At 36.9% G+C, this 21,471-nt stretch overlaps 1 protein-coding gene across 2 annotated transcripts in view; it reads right to left on the bottom strand.

The window, feature by feature from the left end:
* The window catches only part of NRDE2 (NRDE-2, necessary for RNA interference, domain containing), a 28,487-nt gene extending 8,640 nt beyond the window's left edge, over positions 1-19,847 (bottom strand). For both annotated transcript variants that reach the window (XM_032189242.1, XM_032189243.1), the window contains exons 1-8: positions 19,754-19,847; positions 12,885-12,993; positions 10,774-10,995; positions 9,371-9,520; positions 7,290-7,752; positions 6,698-7,100; positions 3,246-3,379; positions 1,418-1,541 (exon numbers count right to left, since the gene is read on the bottom strand). In XM_032189242.1, coding sequence (XP_032045133.1) covers positions 1,418-1,541; positions 3,246-3,379; positions 6,698-7,100; positions 7,290-7,752; positions 9,371-9,520; positions 10,774-10,995; positions 12,885-12,993; positions 19,754-19,832 — 1,684 coding nt within the window. In that variant the 5' untranslated portion in view covers positions 19,833-19,847. The remainder of the gene's footprint in view (positions 1-1,417; positions 1,542-3,245; positions 3,380-6,697; positions 7,101-7,289; positions 7,753-9,370; positions 9,521-10,773; positions 10,996-12,884; positions 12,994-19,753) is intronic.
* Positions 19,848-21,471: the final 1,624 nt, after the last annotated feature.

The following is a 21,471-nucleotide window of genomic DNA, read 5'->3' as shown; positions in this document are numbered from 1 at the left end:
TGATAAGTCCTTCTAAGTTAATGTTAAGGGGACGCTTGTAGAGACTTCCTTGTTGCTCCAAAAAAAAAAACTTCCTCAAAATTTATGGTTACCTGCACTATTTTTTTTTGGTAGTAAATCATGCCATTTTTACACCATATCCAAATTCTTGTTGTGATGTTTACCATTAACTATGTGAAACATTCCCAATTCACAACACATAAATTTCCAGTAAAATAAACTGATGGCACCGTGCCCTTTCTTTCCTTTCCCTGGTGAATTATAGCCACTCCTTTCACCAACTCCTCTAGGAAAAACGACAGCATTTCTACAATCTAACCAATGATTCAGCTGTAATCTTTAATTAGGTCTGTAAGACTGTCTTCTTTTTTTTTTTCCTTTTTTTTTTTTTTTTTAAACTTCTGAGCTTGATAGCAAGGGGGAATAGCACTTACACCATACATGCTGGACCTGCCCTAGACCAACAACTGTTCTCTATAATGAGTCTTCTCAGTTTGTGAGCAAAATGGCCACAGTCAACAGCAGCGGAAGTGCTGACCTCAGTTTAGGGACAGGTAGTTTTCATTTTAACCCAGGGACATGGGAAACACAGGGTCATTTCTCACTTCCTTTATTAAAAGCAGAGCCAAACTTGCTTCATTAGAGTTGCTGCTTCAGCAGGAGCAGCAAAACAAAGCCAGTTCATCTTTGGTCAGACCTTGTTCCAACCCCCTGCTTCCCTTCAAGATGCATCTGTTTGAGAAATAGTTCTTGACATTAGGGGAGGCGTTGTAGAAGAGAGGACAGGGTGGCACTAAGCAGCAAGGAGGTGTTTTCTGAATCCCTTGCTGAGACAATTGCCTTCAGTTTTACATGTTCTCTATCCAAGAAGCACTCCAGCCAGGTGAAAAAGCAATTCCTTCATTCTGTTGTCAAGAATGAGAGAAAGGGAAAGTTTTCCTCTTACTGCTACTGTATTATTTGCTATAAGAAACTGAACTCTTTCAGATATATGCTCCTAGGAACAAAATTACTAAGTTTGGAAACTTTTAGGCAACTATCATCTAAATACTACAATCCCACCTGCTGTATCAATATGCAGAAAGGGTCTTAAGGAAGGTATTTTCCTTCCACTTTAATAAGTGGGAATGGGTCTCAACCATGCACTTGCACTTGCAGCCTTTCCAGAGGATGTGCCATCCTCTCCCTCAATTCTAGTCCCTAGGAAAGACGACAGTATTCCATAAACAACACGGTACACAGAATACTCAAAAACATGCTTTTCCCTGACAGGTATGATACAGTTTACCTTGATCGTGGTAAATATTTTTGAAAACTTGTATGCAAAAACATGAGAAGAAACAGCTTTTATCATTCAAAACAAACTGGTTAGAAGAATACATGGACATAGGAACGACACATATTGACATGCGCATACCAGGTTTGTCAACAGCAATCCAGCCACCCTTTTCTTGTTGGTGCATCCATGCCCTCCAGCCTCTAGCTCCTTTTTCTCCAATTCGTGGTTCTCCACTATCCCAAAAGGGTTCAAAGAATTCCACCTGTTTTTTCAGCAGGGGAAACCAAAAACAAAACATATTTAGAATAATTTTTGCTGTTGTACAGACACTGATTGGATCAATACAGTTTTCCAGACCCCTACAGTCACTCATTGGTGAGCAGCTTCTGTATCTAAAGATTTTGTTAGATGCTACTTAAGAAGCTGCAGCAACACCTGAGTACTTTGGTTATGTCTGTGGCACAGCACAACTGTCATCAGCTCTTCTCTTTAACATAAGGATTGTTTTTAAAACAAACAAAAATTAAAATTGTATTAAGCTTTTACAGAATGCGGAAGACTCTTGTGCCAAATATCCTATTCCGCTTCTTCAAGGGTAAAGATCTGAAGTCCCCAAGATGTGGCTTTCAGAACCCAAATCTCCTTTCCTCCCCATCTTTTTTTGGGACCATGAAGAATTTGGATAATAGAATGATGATTTAGACAATCATACTCCTATGATCAAATCAAAATGCTACACTTGGACATAAACATGAGTGGACTGAGGATAAGAGGAAAAGATCAGTAAGGCCTTTTATTTCTCAGATTTCATGTGATCAACAATCTCAGGGCACCTTCCAGTGAATCAGAAGTTCAGGGTTGTAGTTCTTCACTGCTTGTATGCAATCTATCACCTTTAGACTGATCAATTCCTCCCCTGCATTGTGTATACTTTGCTCTAATAACCATCTCTCTCCTACTTCATGCTTCTGCTGTGTACCAAACCTTGGCTTGGACATTGAGATGCGACTCAAATACAAATATTAACAACAAAATTTACTGTAAGAAAAATCAGCATCACTGTATGAAAAAATGCAGGGTTTACAAATCTAATTCTACTCCTTATGGATTTATTCTTTGCAAAAAGTGAGAAAGTAAACTGTGAAAACTGTATGGAAGCAAGTAATTCAAGACTGAGTCATGATTCTACAAGAGGGCAGAATTAAAGATGTTCCACCAGCTGTAAATCTGGCATTTTATTATTTTCAAGAACTGCACTTTCCAACTAGACTTTGTCCTTTTAATTTAGGTTCCTTTCCATCCTGCCTTCTTAATAGATTTAAACACTACAGGTAATCTTACAGTCTTTTCAAATGGTTGGAAGTGTAACAGGGTTTTTTTTTGTTATTTGTTTTTTGTTGTTGTTGTTGCTGTTGTTTTTTTTTTTGTTTTTTTTTTTTTGTGCAACTATGCCAAGTGTTCCATCCTGCATGATAATTATAATTAAAGTCTACACTTCCGGCATTTTAAGAGGACACCAGTATTATTTAAAGTAAAAGATTGCTCCATTGATGGGCAACAGCATCTAGAGGGCAAAAAATAATGTCTTAGCAGTGGATGCTGGAGAAGGTGGGGATAATAAAAGGATTTTGGGGAGAACTTCTAACTTTGGGGAAAAGAAGCAGGAAAGCACTGACTGCCAACACTCTGGTCAGCCAGCCGAATTTTCTCTGTCATTTTAGTTAGAAAGAAGACAAGGTATGACTGGTCATTGCACTTCCATTATATACAGAAGCAGCAGCAGTTTGGCATGTAGTTCCAGAGGACCCACAATATTTTTCCAATGCAGACACCACCTTGAAGAGTCACAAAGTCAGTTGCAATTCAAAGTATTTTCCTTATGTCCTTAAAATTCATCAATATTTTTCTGCTGCAGCATTCTCTGTAATGCACAAGGACATAAACCCATTTAAATGGAAATTGCTACCTGTCCCTTTGTTGGCAGATCTTTTACACTGTCAGGTTTAAAGAAGGTGAAGTCAATCAGAGCCTGAAACAAAGACACTGCTTTCTCAGAATGGCCAGCCTGTCGCAGGAAGTGGCATTGCTGAATAAATATAGCTGTAAAGGAAAGGAAAGAAAGTTTTGTCTTTATTTCAAATAAATTGTTGTTGTTAAGTATTGTAATAAAGCCCACAAATACACAAAAGACATACATGAAGTGCTGTGGAGAATAATTGTTCTGGAACAGTGTCAAAATCCAAAACATAGGAGTAACTGACATAAAAGCATGTCAAAATTATTGTAGTCTGTAGTTAACTTCAAGTCCTCCCACTTTAAATGTGCTAAACAGATGCCATTTTATTTTCCTTTATGACAGTCTGGTCTTTTGGCCAAAGCATTACTGCTTGAGATTAGCGAATCATCCTGTCCCTTGCTCTTCAACAAATTATTTCTGTAATCATTGTCATACCCCTACTACACACTGAGCCTCAAATCCCAGCTTATACAGGAAAGAATAACCTCAGATTTTCTATTCATATGTTTGCAATGACAATTTTAGGACAAAAGAAAAGAGCTAGAAAAATAACATATTAAAAACAAACAAACAAACTACTACTAGATAATGCAAGGACATTTCAGAGATATTCCAATACTCTAAATAACATTCAACTCTTAACAAAACAGGGGCTGTTTGACAAAGTGCTTTAAATTATAATTTTTGCAACAAATAAGACAGATAATTCATTGATAGTTTTGAAAATAGTTACTCAAATGCTGCTTTGTTTAAAAACCTTCAAAACCAAAACAAAGTATGTATGTGTCTAGATACACAAATGCAACTTCATAGGTTTATACAAATTATGATGACTTTATCTCTTTATATTGAGTGGCAAACAATTTACTCCTCTTGTTCAGATTTACACCAGATATGCGCACACAAAAATTTGAATTCAGCTAAAATATACGAAGTAAGCGTTCCATTAATCTTCCTGCAAGGTCATTCTTTCTGACAACAAAGACTTAAATACCTTCAGAAATCTCATTAAACAACAAGAAGTGTGCTAAGTGTCTAATAGAATCTTCCAAAGTATTTTAATCAGTTTAGGCACTTATTCCATCAATTTTGGTATCCAATTGCCACTGAAAAAAATTGTTGCTTCCCAGTTCAACAGCTTCCAACTAATGAACATTGATTAAAATGTCCTGAATGAAGAGAATATCTCATCAGGACTTGCTGTCAAACTGGAGCCAAAAATAACTAATAGCATAAGACTTTCTGCATGACAAAAAAGAAAACTGAAGAAATGCAAAGATCAGTGTTTTCTTTGTGATAAAAACTGAAAACAACATGCATACATATTTAATTTGGTTTACGATGCTAGGACACTTCTAGAGCTGAACCTAGAAGGTATGGATGTTTCTCCCCAACTGGTACATATAATTTGAAAAACAGGACTGCCTTTCTACAGCAGAACTTGAGGATGCTTATTTTCTCTTGCTTTACGTTAACAGATACTAGTAAATTTAAAATGTTACAAGATAAAAATATTTGAAGACTGATCTATAATTTTAAATACATCTTTACCTTTCTTCATGTTTAAAAAATACACTGATACTGTTTTGAAGCAGATAGTATCATGCACATAATTGAACACTAGATGGCACAGTCCACCACTACTTAAACTTAGCTCTTACACTTTATCATTATCAAAGGTTGATGATAGAAGCCTACATACATCTACCCCTAATTCGTGAAACTCTTAGTAGATTTATGTTAACAAAAATTTGTAGTTTTCTTAGTTCAAACTTACCTCAAGAATTACAAATAGTTAAGGAACTAAAAATAACAATAATAAAAAAAACACTTTCAGACCAAGAAGACCCCCCTGGAAGTTTCTCCACTCCTATTACTTGAATTCCAAAGTGTCTGTATGGGTGGGGTGGAGTGTGTGTGGGGAAGATATAACAGAAAAAAAAAGTTCTTGACAGAGCTTTTAAACAATTCACTATAGTGCTAATACAGGACAAGTAGAAATTAAGAGTGAACAGAAACACAAGAAAAGTTGAGTTGTTTTTTCAACCTATTTATATGGGTAGACTTGCCAACAAGCATGCTTTGTGAAAAATGTTTCAACGTAACATATTAAACTAGTCAAAGGGACCATATTGAAAAACATTTTTTTCACAAAATATTTAACAAGTAAGTATGTTCTGTGCAGAAAAAAAAAAAAAAAAGGAAACCTTCCTGTTTGAAAAAAATATACATGTAGAGGCTGAATAAAACATTTGTCCCAAGAAACATCTGTTGTAGTTGACGTACAAAGTGAATGAAGTATTAGAAGTCAAAGACCGTAATTAGAACATCAGAAGATACCAGGCAGTACAACAGCCACCTGCCAGTAGGGGACTTTTCCTTTACAAAACATTTTCCAGCTCTTGATCCAAAATGAATCAGAAGACCACCATAAGAGATCCAAAGAATTTAAGTTATTTTGTAACACAGCATTGGCATCATAATCTTAAAGTCAAGACTGCACATTGCTTAACAGATAGCATTATTGTTCCAACAGCACTTTCAAGATTTGGACAAAAATAGAAGTTTCTTGGACTATGCCACAGATGAAAAAGCATGAACTACAGCATAATAGTCTCTTCTAGCTTTAAAATGTATTTTAAAGAAAAATAATCCAGATTCATAGTGACACTAATATTTTCCTCCTCAGCATATCCATAGATTAACGATCACAATGACCCTTTGAGTTTAGAGAAGCATAATTGAAACGGGATATGACTTTCATTTGGCTCCAGACAAATTTAAAGCCTGTGCCAGAACTGAGCACAAACCTGTTTCTTGCCTGGATCCTGTCCAGCATCCTAACCATCTGACTAACTTTCCTTCCAGGCATAATTATATAATAAATTTTAACTTGCAGATAAATGCATACAATAAATGTAAATGGCACGATTATATAGCATTGCAGTTCAGAATTCTGAATGCATTCATTGTAACTCTCACAAAAATTTCACATTATCCTTTTCTTTTCTGGATAAAAGTAATTAAAAATAAAACTTTTGAACAAGAGATAATTTCTCTCACAACCAAACTTTTTTTTATAAAACACTTTTCAAAGATAAAAGCACCTCTCTTGGCTGCTGGCTGCAATTCTTAAGCCTTGCCGTTGTACTGTAAACCACTCAGGACATTATACTTGGATGGTGTATCACAAACTCATCTGGGGAAGGGAAGCATCTGCCGTACCCATATTTGGTTGGAATGTCTGCTTCAATTCTCAGCTAAGAAAACAAGATGCCAGCATTTTGAAGAGAATAAAATTTTCCTATAACAGATAGGAAAGTCTGTTCTTACAGAGAATGTATTCAACTCTTATGAAGACCTTTCTGACCATACCACAAAAGAGAGAAAAACTTCCTTACCTAGCATAGCTTCTTCTGTGCCTGGCAGTGGGGGATGTGACACCATGCTGCCATCCTGTACAGCTGCCAGCGTAGTCAAGCATTTTCCATAGAGCCCATTGATTTTTGAAACAGAAAAGGTACTGAACTGACTTTGACAGAACAGAAGATATTTCTTCCACAGCTCTGGGTTATTGGGATGTATGAAAATTAGCTTCTGCCATTCTTTGATCAAAGCTGGTGGTTCCCAGAATTCTGTGCAAACCTTCAACCTGGCGAGTTTCAGATCAACATTACCTGGATTGCTTTCAATTGCCCTCTCTAAAATAGCTAGTTTCTTTTCTAAGATTAACTTCAGTGATTTTCTTCTTACTTCCTGCTCTCCCATACTTGCATAAGGGCTAGGTCCTCTCATTAATTCATCCTTTAAACAAAACAAAGATCATAACAACATTAGGAACAACCATCATGAGAAGAACACTGACATTTGTGAAAATGAATTAACAGCTCATTCTTTTCTAGTAAATATATATAGTCCTAAACAGAGGAAACTGAAATACATTTGTGTATTTATTACTTAATAATGAGCAATCATGTCTGTCAAAAAACATACCTGAAAAGAAACAAATTCCATCCAAGCATTAATATCTCTTGGGTTTTCTCTGACTTTCTTGTTATATTCTTCCACTTTTGTCATTAGAATGGGGTTAACATTTATCGCAGACTCCTGAAATGCCTGCTGTGTATTTACAGGCTCATGTTCCGCATCTTTGTTTCCTTTTCCTTGCAGCCACACTGTAGTTGATGGATCATAAATCCCAAGAGGGTTTACCTCTGTTGTGTCAGGAGGATCACTGCTTTCCATTTGGAAAACTGGTATAAAAGCAGCTGAGTCAGATGGAGAACTTTTATTGCAAACAGGAATCCCATCTGTGTTTAATGTCTTCACATTGTTCTTTGAAAAGTAGCGCTCAGGTCGCCTCTGTGATTGCTTCTTTTGGGATGCAGGACTGTCCCAAGTTATACATTGTTTCTTTGCATCTATGCCAAGACAGGACTCTCCTTTCCTTTTATATCTTAAAAGGAAAAATACAGTTAAACGTATTCTACAATACATGTAAGAAAGGATAACTCCTTTTTGAAAGGAAGTATGAAACTATGAAACAGTACTTTAATCCAAATTGACCCAAATAGCATATGCAGAGAGCTTCAAAAGTTTAAGAACTTGGGAACTCTCTCTTTAAGTCTTTAATTTATTTATTTTTGCAGTGCCATCAGAACTTCTATCATTTAAAGCTTTTTCTAAGTTCAACGATGGCCATCCTACTTCCAGAAAAAAAAATATTTTTTCCTCCAATCAATTTAAACCATGTAGACATACCTGGACAAAGATCAACAGACAACATTATTTAATGGTATTTAGATTAGATTATTTTAAAGTGAATAATTAGACAACAGCAGTTCATCTGGTAATTTTTCTTTTGCATCCCTAAGCCTTTCTCCATCTTATAAGCCAACCAGAGGGGGAAAAAAAACAGATTCATGAAGGCCACAATGAAGGCTACGGACTAACAAAGAAAGATGTCATTTTAAAATATTACCAAAAATGTCATTTCAATGGCAGATGCAGTGATGTGCAATGCCGAAATAACATTTTCCATCTCAAACAACAGCTGACAACCCAAAGTTGGCAGAAAAGTGGAATGGATTGTAACCAGGCAGTTTTACTACACAGGTATACATATTACAAAAATAAAAGACATCAATCCCTCTTCCTCCACAAAAATAAAAGACATCAATCCCTCTTCCTCCACAAATAATTACATTATACACAGTAAACACTTTTCCTTGAGAACATGAAGCAAAAAGTGTGCATGCATAATACATAAGCCCAGCGTGAGCTCCCTTGGATGGACTTCTCTGTTAATTCAGGGAAAAGCTCTGAAGCATTAGCATAATACTAGTAACCCACTAAGGATGTTGAATATGTAATTTCATCTACAGCCATTTGAAATGTAGCAATGCATTAAACAGATACTCTTTGGTGTAATGTCTGCATGATCTAACACAGAATCCATTTGCTAAGAAAGTATTTGCACTTTTTGCAAAAATCTCAAACTACTCAAGTAAGTAAATTTCTTGACATTTCTAATACGAGAAACATAGTATCTTCATTTCCCTTTTAGGCACAGAAAAAGAGCAATGAAGAGATCAAAATGTACGACCTGGAGACCATCCAGAACTGAACCTAGAGTTTCTGACTTTGAAACCATGCTTTTTAAATGATGCCACCTCCAGATGGCAGATCTAGAGGTTCACATGCCTGTGGTCTACTAATAAAGAATGTTTTAAAAAAGTACTTTATTCCCATTTTTTCATGGCATCTTTTGTCTTCAATGATATTTTGATCCAATACAAAGTTAATTTTTTAAGTACGCTATTAAGTACGCTATAGAAGGTATTTTCTCACCGTCTTGTAGAGCTTAGGGATATGGTTTAGTGGGGACTGTTAGTGTTAGGTCAGAGGTTGGACTCGATGATCTTGAGGTCTCTTCCAACCTAGAAATTCTGTGATTCTGTGTGATTCATAAAAATTTGAAATGTCAACTATTTCACAACCAGCCTCAATTTAATGAATCTTGAGTTAGTGATTCCATGATAGCTTGCAAACCAATACAAACCAACGTATTGTACCTTGCAATGTCCCCTCGATACAGGGATTTGTAGGCCCAGTTTGCAGGATCTGATTTCTTGTCTATTCTGAAAGTTTCTGCTGTGAAAGCCTGGACGTCATCAAGCCAAACAAAGCGGTTGTTGGTAAGATTTGATGTTTTATCACCTAGACTGAAGAAAACGAGAAGTATATTCTAATTATTTGTGCACATATTCAGCATTTACAAAACCAGGAAACATCGTGTGTGTGTATATATATATGTGTATGTATGCATATACACACACATATATATGCATACATATATATACACATTGTGTGTGTGTGTGTGTGTATACACATGTGTATACACGATGTATACAATGTGTATATATTTATAGCATATACAGGTGCTTATGAACCTGTGCTCTCAGCTCTTGCAAAATCTGCCTTGGAAAAGTAGAAAATAGAGGAAAAGTCAAAGATGGCCTGGAGTACACCCAGCTGTAACAATAGTTCTTCAGTGTGACCACATCCTCACTCCTTCCCCAGGAGCAGATGCAGAATCAGAGAGGCAAAATGGCTGCTCAAGCTGACAAACATGATGAGAAACAGGGAAAGGCGATTTACACAGCCAGTTAGATTGAGCCACTTAGATTGAAAACATCAAAAACCAAAAGACTGAGAAAAACATATGACTGTGTATGTGGTTTGCCAAAGCAGAATACTCAATGTGTTTGCAGAACCTCTTTTACTGCTCAAGGATCATGCTCGTTACTAGACACCTACTATTTCATGCAAAAATGACACCTCCACCAATTACACGGTACTTCAGAGCTCCCAGAATTAACAAAAAAAGATCTGGTAAAACAATTTCAATTGTTTAAATACTCACCCAGATATACTAAGAATAAGAAGTATGAAACATATGGCATATAGCAATAAATGAATGGACATTAAAGAAATATTAAATTAATATAAGCTTTGTCTTAATATGAAGAAAAAAGCAAATGTGAACTCTGTAAGTAAGAAGTTATATTACAAGACAAATACAGCTGTGTTATTGCACTAATTAAGAATAATGTTTAATGCAAGCCCTATCCAAGCTCTACAAGTAAAGCAAGGACCCACGACAGGAAACAAGATGCTTACAAATACACAAAATTAGCCTTTAAACATCTTTTAAAATACTTCATTACACCCATTCGGTGTTTTGTTCTGAAGAACAGTATTTTCCAAAATATTTTAGTCACATTTTTTCAGAAGTGATAAAACAGGTGTTTCTAATTCGAATCTTTTTCATTGTTTTGAACATAGGTTTGATCATTTAAAGCTTAGGAAAAAAAACAACACACCAGGGGCAAGAATCTCATTCATAAAGTTGAAGAGACAAGTTAAAAAAAAACACAACAAATTTACATTTTGCATAGTATTAATAAGTGCATACTTTGCTGCTGCTTCCTTTTCGCGATTTCTGCCACTTGCTGTAGCTCTGTCCTTGATGTGCTTAGTGTCCAAGTCTGATTCGCTGCTGCTGGAGTCCCCTTTGGCTTTCTTTTTTGTCTTGTAGTGGTGATGCTTTTTCTTTTTCTTTTTCCTTTTCTTGCTTGACTTTTTCAGATTCTCATCTGAATCACTTTCCCCTGACAGCTCTGATCTTGAAGTAGTCCTGCTTGGAAAGGAGTATATATATCTATATATACACTTAGATATCTGAGTAGTAGAACTGTAAAAAGATATCACTGTGAGAAAGCTCATAAACATTTTTACCCTTCACCTTTCTCTACCCTGCCTGTCTTTCTGGAGAAGAGAGTTAACAGCAACCCATAAAACGTAATATACAGTAGAACTGCAGTAAATAACAACTATATTTTTCTCATCTTCTGGAATTGCTGAAAAACAGTCTTAAATTTTTAATTGTCAAAGACATTTTGATGTGGGATCTATACAAGTATCCATCTGTTATCACCACCAAATTAAAGAAAATAAATGAGCTGATAAAATCTTGTAACAACTGGGTGGAGACAACTTAGGTCAAGCTAAAAAGATTGTCACCTTTCACAGTGACCCCAAAGAAAAAAAAAGTCTGTACCTTTTCTTTGTTTCATTATGATTTACATAAAAAAAAAAAAAATCAAAGAAGTATTTTCAAAATCACTTCCAGCTTAAAAATTCAAATCTTACTTCTTAAGGAACAATTTTTGGTGACTACTGAATTAATGCTGTCGTATAACAAACTGTAGTAACATCATATAAACATCGTATAATAAAATGTAATAACAAACACTACATGTGATAGACAACTGACTTACTAAGAGATCACACTAAAAGAGGAGCAACAAGGCTCAGTATTCTTAATGAGTCAATAAAAGGAAATGCATTGTTTCAGAAGCAAGGCACCTCCAAAAAGAACACAAAGCAGTGTCTTTGTATGAAAGTATGAAGAAAAAAGAATCCATGGGAGAACCCATCAAAATCTTAAAACCAAACAAAAATAATAATAAAAAAAACACAATCAACTACCTTAACTGTATTAATTAGTTTTTATTGAAATGAGAGTGTACCCCAGTAATACATAAGAAAGATTTTTTTTTTACATTCTTTTTCAAAAGTTAAATATGGTGGGTTTATTAGATCATTCTATCTGAAGGGTAATTTGTAAATTCCTTAGTGACAATAAAAGTAGAATATATGACTGATAAATAAAACAGTGATGGCATTTCATTTATACAATATGTGTAAATGTAAACATAAGTATATGAAAGGATGTATTCAACTATGATTTTTATTATAAAGACATTCTGTCTCACTGCCACCAACAGCCAACATAAACACCGGAGCTTGTTTCAAATTAAACATGACTAAGTTTTCAAACTTGGCAACTGCAACTGGATTCTATTAATTATTCAGTTTTAGTTATAGTCTAGATATGTCAAGTACAGCAACTGTTCAAGTGAAGGTATTAAAATCAACCAGTACTTTAACAAATGTGGTGCCCACAACACATATTTGTAAAAATAACATAATCGGCCTCTTCAGTGAGCAGCACAATCTATGCTGCTGAAAAACTTGATACAGGTATTACCTCATTAATTCACATCTTCAACTAGTTTTTAAAAAGTAAAAAAAAAAAAATAATAAATCCTGTACTTGACTGTGAAATGGTTGATTTAAATGGTTTTCACAGAGAAATCACAAAGATGATGCTTAATCTTTACATTATTTCAAGGGTCACTAAGGACATTCAAAAGCTAATGAAGAATCATCATCATCACTCAGCTCCATTTCCCTGCCAAAATAACAATGATTTAAATGTAGCTGTGAGAAAAAGAAAATTGAAATGTAATTATATAAGTATAACTTCTCATTATTTTAAGTTAAAGGACATGGAAGCATTATTCATACTTTCATATATGACTCAGCTCAGGCCTTTATAAATAGTGAACATTGGAATGAAAAGCAGCACTAAAAGCTCCTGATTTTGGTCTCCCATAACAAAAGATAAGCAGGACCAAAAAAAAAAAAAAGAGGCTAAAGAGATATTGAAGTATATTCTACCTTATTAGCGGTGATTTTTCAGGGGTAGAATTTGCAACTTCTGTAGTGCGTTGATGCACTAACAGTGCATCTTTGGTAGAGAAGCTTGGGTTACTCAGCCAGTCCAGGTCTGCAGGTGAAGAGAAGCATGAGATCAGTACAAATAAGCTTGCTATGTTTTTTAAAGTTAGGGGTTAATCTAGTCAGCAGACATTTAAATGTGCAGCAAATGTCACTAAGTCACGTGTAATAGTTGAGCACACTGAAGAGCAGTCCATGAAATTTCCATTTAGCAGAACAATAGGTTTCAACCAGGTAAAATATTTAGGAGCCAGGATTCTCTTGGGACATCAATTTAAGCTTTTAAAAAGACACTGTGTAACAATACTTAGAAGTTCATTCTGAAAGCAGGTAATATGTTTCATATACTGCTATATATATATATTAATTTTTTTAAGTCTCTTTCCAATATTAATTTTAACACATAAGGACTCAAAGAGTATAACTGAAAAAAATACAGAAGGACATAATTACTTAAGAAACATAGGTAACGAATGAAACGCAACTTAATGCAAATTTAGAAAATTACAAAATGTGCTTTACTTGCTGTATGGAAAGTATTTTAAACACAATTTTATTGATAGGGACACCCATTACTGATAAGAATACTCAAGTGTTTTATACAAGGTCAAAATACAGCACTGGATTCTCAGTTCTCTAACCACTGAGATACCATTACCCTTGGATACAGCATGAGAAAAGGCTAATTGATGTTCATGTTGATGCGTTAATCAGCATTTAGCATACAGACCAACCATTTCGGGTATCAGATCAGGTCAGATGTTGACACATTGTAGAAGGTAGACTTTCTGACCTAATTTTACTGATATTAAAACTTCTATGAAAGAATTCTAGAAATGAAATTTCTATGAAAACCCTTAAGCGTGTGAACTTTTCTAACATTAAACAAAAATTGTTGCTTAGCATAAGCACAGAATTTATCAGCAGCCTCTCTGGTGCCATTCCATAGGAGATAACAAAGGAACAAATTTTGTCTCCCTGCCTGTTCTCCATGCGCTTAACAACCATTTTTGCCTCAGTGTTCTTCCTGTCACATTCTTGTCTTTGTGCTTTTTACCACGCTGACCTCTGAGACTTAAATAGCATGAACTCATTGTCTGCCAAGCCATACATCTCTCCTTCTTCAGAAGTATTTCTTTCAGAAATATCTCTTCATACCAAAATTCTTTCTTCTGTCTTGTGTCTCTGTTGTCCACAAAAGGATTTAAAATGGAGCAGGCTGCAGAACAGTTTGCTAACCTAAGATAAACTCATCAAGTACATATAATCAAGCAAAGCTCCAGTTGTCACTTTCCAAGAGCTGGCCCTAGCCAGCAAAGAACAAGCACCCTTGGAGAGGGCTGTCCTCGCTGGGCCATGCCGAGTCTCCATCTCTGCACAGAGAAGAGCCCCAGGCAGCACACTGCAGGGTACTGCCATGCACCATCCTTTCCATCACCAAAATGCAAGACACAGTGAAAGACAGAAAGATAAAAATTCATCTGTCTAACCTGTATGCATTTGATTGTATCCATCTGCCTGGCAGTGGAATCACTACACCTATGGCAAATGTTACCACACTTTGTTGCAAATCCACCCCAAAACCCTTCCCCCCCCCCCCCCCCCCGGAAGTACTTAAAATATATTAATGCAAAATTACAATAACAATCAAGACCTTAAAACCATTATTACTTATTTAACGCATGATAAAAACCTATTACTTAATTCAATTGAATTTAAATTAATCCACTGTGGCACAAGCACCTTCATCTTAAATACGTGTGCTTGATTCTAAACCTCTAAATCTACCACAACGCATTCAACCAAAACTTTTGGTGACCTTAAAGGGGAAAGATTTCTGCTGGCTAATATCCAAGCAACATGTGACTTGCCTATCAAAATTCCCCCTGCTGGGGAATAAAGTGCTCTGCAATAATAAGTTCTCATTTCAGTCCTGTAAGAAACGTACTAAAAAACAACCTAGAATCAGAATTGCTTCTTAGAAGAATTTTATTTAGCATTTTTCACAAAATCCCATAATGTTTCTCAGGAGATAATTCTGCAACCATACCATATGTGAAACACACAAGACTTATGTAACTTCCTACACCCGATAACTACATAACCAAATGAGTTAATTCAATAAATGTCACATGCTAGTGTGCTGCCTTATGCCTGAGATTCCTCAAGTATATTTATTAAATACGATGCTGATTTAAAAATGGGTATCTTCCATATATTCAATTATTTCTGCTCATTTTGGTTTTGAAGAAGCGATGTAAAGGAATGCAGGAACAAACCGTAACCCTAACACATCTTTCCTCTGGTCACGCTCCATCTTCCTTATACATAGACAAATTCAGAGATTAATCAGTCCCGAGCACTCCAGATTTAGGTAAATACAACCAATTTGTGCATAAGGGTTTTTATTCATTTACAGAAATAAAGGAGAAATTCAATGCCCTTAAAAAAAAAAAATCCATCTTTGTTTTAATTTGCGTGGTATCCCCCAGAAGCCTTTGAGCTTCCTTTTGATAAATTACTGTTTCACTTTGCAATGTGTAATAAGTCATTTACTAGAATTATTTATTTTGGCAGAATTTAATTTATTGTAAGGTAGTTCTGTATTGATCTGAATAAAGAACTATGCTTCAAAACCACTTGAAATATATTAATACCAATACTCATGACATTTCTTAATAAAACACTGGCTTAAGCTTTTCAGAAAAAAAAAAAAAAAAAAAAAAAAAAGGAATTAAACTACGGCAGAACAGTTAAATGAATTGTTTTAAGCATACAGAGTTGTTGGTGATGAAATTCAGATTTCAAGACTTATGAGATCTAGACCATTAGTCTAAGACATATTTAAGATCTTGACCTAACATCTTCTAACATGCTGTACATCTCAAAATAGGCTTTCCGTCAATTTCAAGAGCATAGTATCTGGTCCTCCAAAGATTAACACAGATAATGCATTTTACAATATTACTTGACCATGTAAACACTTTAGATACAAAGCAGCCCAAAATAGGAAAAAAATGCCTGCATACAAGTATGCTAAATTTTATAACCTCGAGCATTAAGGCACTGCGTTCCAAGCAATTTCCAAATGGAGATATGGATCTTTAGCAGGACTAGGAGCTTTGGGCTTAAAAATTGAAAAATAAAAACCCACTGATACATTACTTTTTAAAATAGCATTATTGATTACATTGACAAAATGAGCAGAGAATAAATTAAACAAAGAAAGTAGTAAAGCTTCAGCTGCTTTAGAAGACAATAAAAGCAGGGGCTGATCAAGCATACAAATTTTCTTGAGGCACAAAACACACTTGGAATCTACAAGTTAGTTTAAACAGAGCTTATACCTGATTTGGCACAGGAGTGGAAAGCAGTTATCTTTATATTTCTCTGCCTTAAAGGCTGTTCTAAGACAGGAACCACGTTTTTAAATAACGAGGGAGTTGGCAAAATTTTCACTTTCCTCCCTCAAAATAAGTCAATAAATTAATCTTGCGTCTTACAAAAGAATGAAGCCTGGGTTTCCGAGTTGTCCCCTAAATCCTTTACACTCTCCCCCACTGCCACAGCTTCAGGAATTATCGGAGTTCTCCAGACCCTGCTGCTTTCCCACATCCCCTCCCTATCAGCTGGGCAGGAGGCAGCCTGTGCTGTATCAGTGTGATCTCTGAAGATGTTTATTAGTTGGCTAACATGCATATGCTCAAAGCCAAGTAGTTCAATTCATGTTACAGCCTCTCTCTCAACAGTGTCACTTGCCTAGATTTACGTTTTCTAAGCAAGTGCAGATTTTCATAGACCCCTAGTTTTGTGACTTCTCTCTCTCACTCACAATTATTTTTTTTTTGAAAGGGTTAAAACTCCTGAGGGGGGAGAGAGATACTGAGGAAGCAGGCTGGCATACTGGCACAGCAAGCACACATAAGAATGATTTCCATAGGAAATTTGCATTAAATATAGCAAAATAACATTTACTATTACCATTTTAACAAACTTCTAAGATGTTATTTTGACTTAACTTTACCTGCAAGTATCTGTTATTTCCCTACAGATGTGAAGTCCCTCACTAAACCAGGTACAGTGTGCTTATGGCAGTAAGCACAAGCAGAGTAACATTTAATAGGTCAAATTATTGTTTTAGTGCCTCACAGGAAATCTCACCTTGAGAACTGGAGTCATAAACATTAATCCCCTGATGGCCTAAGCTTGGTTCTACCTGAACAGATGAGATCAAATTGCGTTTTTAAAATATTGAAGAATCACACTGCACGAACAAACCCCCCTAGCACAGTCAATATGCCTCTGTGGACACACCAGTGCAATGTTTAGAATTCTCCAACTACAGAGTTTTCTGAACAATTTAATCAAACTGACCTGATACTCTGGAAAGAATTGAACAAATTTTTCCATTACGCAACATGCAAGTCCAAACCTCCTTGTAAATCTCCAGTGAATCAGTTAGGTGGATACAAATATTTCAATCTTTAAAATTCTACCACTTCTTTTTAGATGTCTGACAAGAAAAAATGAATGTTTAGTATTTTCACAGACCAGATCTATGTTCTTCAGAAAATAAAATAAAAGACAAATTTTTGGTGATAATATGCATGCATTTACTATTCTTCCATTCCACCATCTATATTCATGAGTGCAAGAGTAGAAGTAAACCAGTGGCACTTTTTTAAGCCTTTCCAAGTTATATATATATATATTTTTATAAGCATTATATATAGTGTTTATAGATAAAATATATAGTATATATACATATAGTGCATGTCTAAGGGGCATTTTAAAGAGTTTTATGAAGGTCTTCAGTTGCCTTTCCAAATGCTGAAAATGTGCTTTCAGCAAAAATCACGGTATCATAGTAACTACGGAATACTTTAGATTGTAAACAATGTTGTGCATTATGCTTACTACTGCCTGGGGGGTTAATTATTACCACTGTTCTGTTCAGTACTGATAATTTGTGGTCTTTTACCAAAAAGTAATTAAACTTGATAATATAATTTAATTGATAATATAATTTTAATTGATAATATAATTTTAAGAAAACATATACAAAATTACTTTGTGCTCAAGAGATGGCTGCAGCTCAGCATTTTAGCAGGTTAGGATGAGCATACAGCAATACTGTTTCAGATATTTATAAATGATTTATGGAAGTTTGAAAGAATATCAGACAGAGGTCAGAAGAATGAAATATGATAACGGTGTTTACATTATTACCTATTTTTTATTATGAAACTATAAAGTTATCCTGAATGACTGCTGAAGACACCCCAGTTTTACATATAACGTTAAAAAACACATATTCAGTGATCTCCGTATCACGATGGATTTTGGCTTCATCTCAACTCTGAGGAAAGAGAGTCATCTATCAGACAGATACCAAAGTTGTCTGTCAAGTTCTCAAGTTCTCACAAGCTGAACGTGTGAAATTTGATATATGCCACCATTAATGTGTTTCTGAGTACTTAATTTTTATTACTTATACTGAAATACGATAGTTAAAGTACAAAATTGCGTAAAACATAAAAAGTGAACAAATGATGATCCTTAAACTTTTGTCAATAAATCTGATATTAAAAGCTTCTAGTAGACCAAAACATATCTCATAAACAATGCTATAACTGAAATCTATACCTGCAAGTACGCCTTAACATCTTTTTCTGTGTAACTTAACCTTCCAGGCAGGTGGTCTGCGGTGACACAGACTGCATAACAAACCTGAGGCTCTATTCCCAGGGTTTTAAAATGTAAGCAAAGGCCTCACTACTAGAGCAACATTACTGTACATCTGCTTGGCACAGCAGCTTCTCTCTTCCTAGAAGCTGTGATTTGGGATATTATTATGCTCACTGTTCCCTGCACCAAGTGCGTTACCAGAACGGCTCCCCAACACGGCTAAAGCATCTCTGTACTGGCAGGCTGTGTATCAACAGGTGCAATGCCATCAGGGCAAAACGCAGAACTTGCTAGGAGGTGGGAAGTAGGTTATCCTATGTTGTATTCCTGAAAGTTTCTAAAACTCACCATAATGACTGGACCAAACATCCAAGAAATTTACACCAGGGATTACGTTAATTTTCTCTTGCTGTGGTCTCTAAAGGACAGGCAAGGGCAGTGGAAGATGGCAAGCAATAAGCTGAGTTCAGAACACCTCCCAATACAATTAATGCACGTTGTGACTGAGTGTGTACTTTATGTTTCGCAATACACCACCTAGTGTTCTTTGCTCATTTAATAGAAGTATAACTCATTAGACAGCAGCCGTGGTAATCAAAAGATCAAGCTGAATAATATTTTCAGTCATAAAGTTCCCAAAGCGATCCTTTACGGCTTGCACACCCTTCCCCAGGACGAGCGTTTCCACAGCCACGCCTCCAGCAGACACCTGGCAACAAACCCGCGCACACCCAGCCCACACCTCAGGTGTCCCTACTTCAGCTTCTCTCCAAATTTACACCGCAAAAGGGAACTCTGTTCAGCAGTACGACAACTTTATTGGAAGCAGCAGCGGCTACTAAGTTTTCCCAGCCTCCCCTCGGACCGCGCAGCCCCGCGCAGGGGAGGGAGGAGCCGGCGGCGAGGGCAGCCCGCCCCGTGGAGCCGCGGCCCAGAGGCGGGCCTGGCAGGCGGGAATCTCCTCCTCCGAGCCCCCCGCTGCCCGCGGACCCCACACGCAGCCCGGTGCCGCTGACGGCCGGGTCGGCGGCCGGGGCAGGAAGCTCCGTGCGGCGCCCGCTGGAAGCGGAAGGGCTTCCCCGCGGAGCGCTGCCGGGGGAAGGGTTCCCTGAGGGTTTTACCTTTCCTGGAGCCCTCGCTGCTGCCCGCTGGGGTCTCCCCGGGCTCGGCGGCACCGGCGAAGGCCGGGAACAGCGCCATGGCCCCGCTGCCTGCCCGAGCTGCCCGCCCGAGCTGCCCCGCGGAGCGGAGGGGCAAGATGGCGGCGCGGCGCCGGGCCTGCTGGGACGTGTAGTTCGCCTGCCCCGGCTCCCAAAATGGCGGCCGGGCCGCTGTGGGTGCTGAGCGAGGAAAGTCTCTGGGCTGGGGGTGTCGTGTTATCCTCCTGCCCTCCGCTGACGGGAGTGAAGGAGGGGATTACTGTTCAGCTCGCGGGGAAGAGCCGGGGATGGGGTTTCCATAGCCTTTCCTTCCCCGCCACTCTTATTTTCCCTCATGCATCACGCTGGGAATGAAGCCCCAAGTGAAGGTCCGTCTGGCTAGGGAGCCTGCCTCGAATGGCGGTAGTGCAGGCTTAAGGAAGAAATAAACTCCCACAATGAGCAATTTTTAAGTCCCCTGACCAGTGGGGACACCATTCACGTTTAATAGTATTCTTGAATATGCCCTCCATTAAGGAACTGGGAAAATAACGAACAGTCTTATGGTTTTGACTACTTGGGCAGGATGTTACACTTGAGTTAATGTATTGTAAAAAGTAGTATTTCCTTTTTTTTTTTTTTTTTTTTTTTTTTTCCCCCTCAAGCTTAATTGTAGCATTGTAAGGAAAACAAACAAACAAAAAACTGCACAGTCTTATACACCATTATGATAACTCACTTCAGTTTTCATACTTAGTCATCTGAGAATTGCTTTTTTTTTCTTTGCATACCAAAGCCATTCCACAATGCTCTCGTTTAATTTTTCTAGTTTTTCTAACTGATATACTAGTACCGCTGCATGACCAGAATTTCATGTAGTAATCAAGTGTACAAATGATGTACACTTGTACATCGTAGTTCGTACACAGTGTAGTGTACAAACAATGCAAGTATTTTACTACTTGAAATCATAATGACTGGTTTGGTTTTGGCTCCTTTCCCAATGCCTTATACCAATTCTGTTTTTCTTTTTGACTATTATGAGCTACAGTGTCTTTTAAGAGCCTATTCCTGAGTGGCAAAAGATTCTCCATTACCATACGTATCGCTATTAGGATTAGTTTCCTACAAACACTAGACACAAGCACTTTGCACTAACTAAGCTTTTTGCTTTTTTTTTTTTTTTTTTTTTCCTGGCGTTTTATAATTTATTTGTGCAATACTTCAGCAACCTTCCTCAGTCAGCTTTCTAGCTAATTATCCTGAATACTTTGAGTCAACTGCAGACTTCATCAACTGTACATTCACTGCCTTTTGCAGCCTTTTGCAACGCTGAACTGTCAGATCCCACAGAATTCTCTAAATGACTTCTTCCTTTGGAAAACTAGAAAACTCTTTCTTAATCATTGTTTCCTACCTTTAATTTATTTTTAATCTGTAAAGTATTATTAATTTGCTAACAACAGAAGAGGAGAATGTGAGACAGAGGGAGAAGAGGATTCAGAACAAAATAGTAGTCATCATCACTGGTAGTCTGGAAGTCATCAAACGTGTGTGGTTAAGAGCAGGGCCTGACTGCCAACTTGGAAAGAACTGACTTTAAAATTTATGTTCACATAATGATGTTTAGCAATGCTTTTGTTCAAGTGTGTTAACATCTGTCACGTTTTGAAGTAAAACATTAGAATGTGAAAATGCAA

This window comes from Aythya fuligula, chromosome 5 (assembly GCF_009819795.1).
Source record: "Aythya fuligula isolate bAytFul2 chromosome 5, bAytFul2.pri, whole genome shotgun sequence".
Lineage (NCBI taxonomy): Eukaryota > Metazoa > Chordata > Aves > Anseriformes > Anatidae > Aythya > Aythya fuligula.
This window is presented reverse-complemented; position numbering and strand designations above follow the sequence as displayed.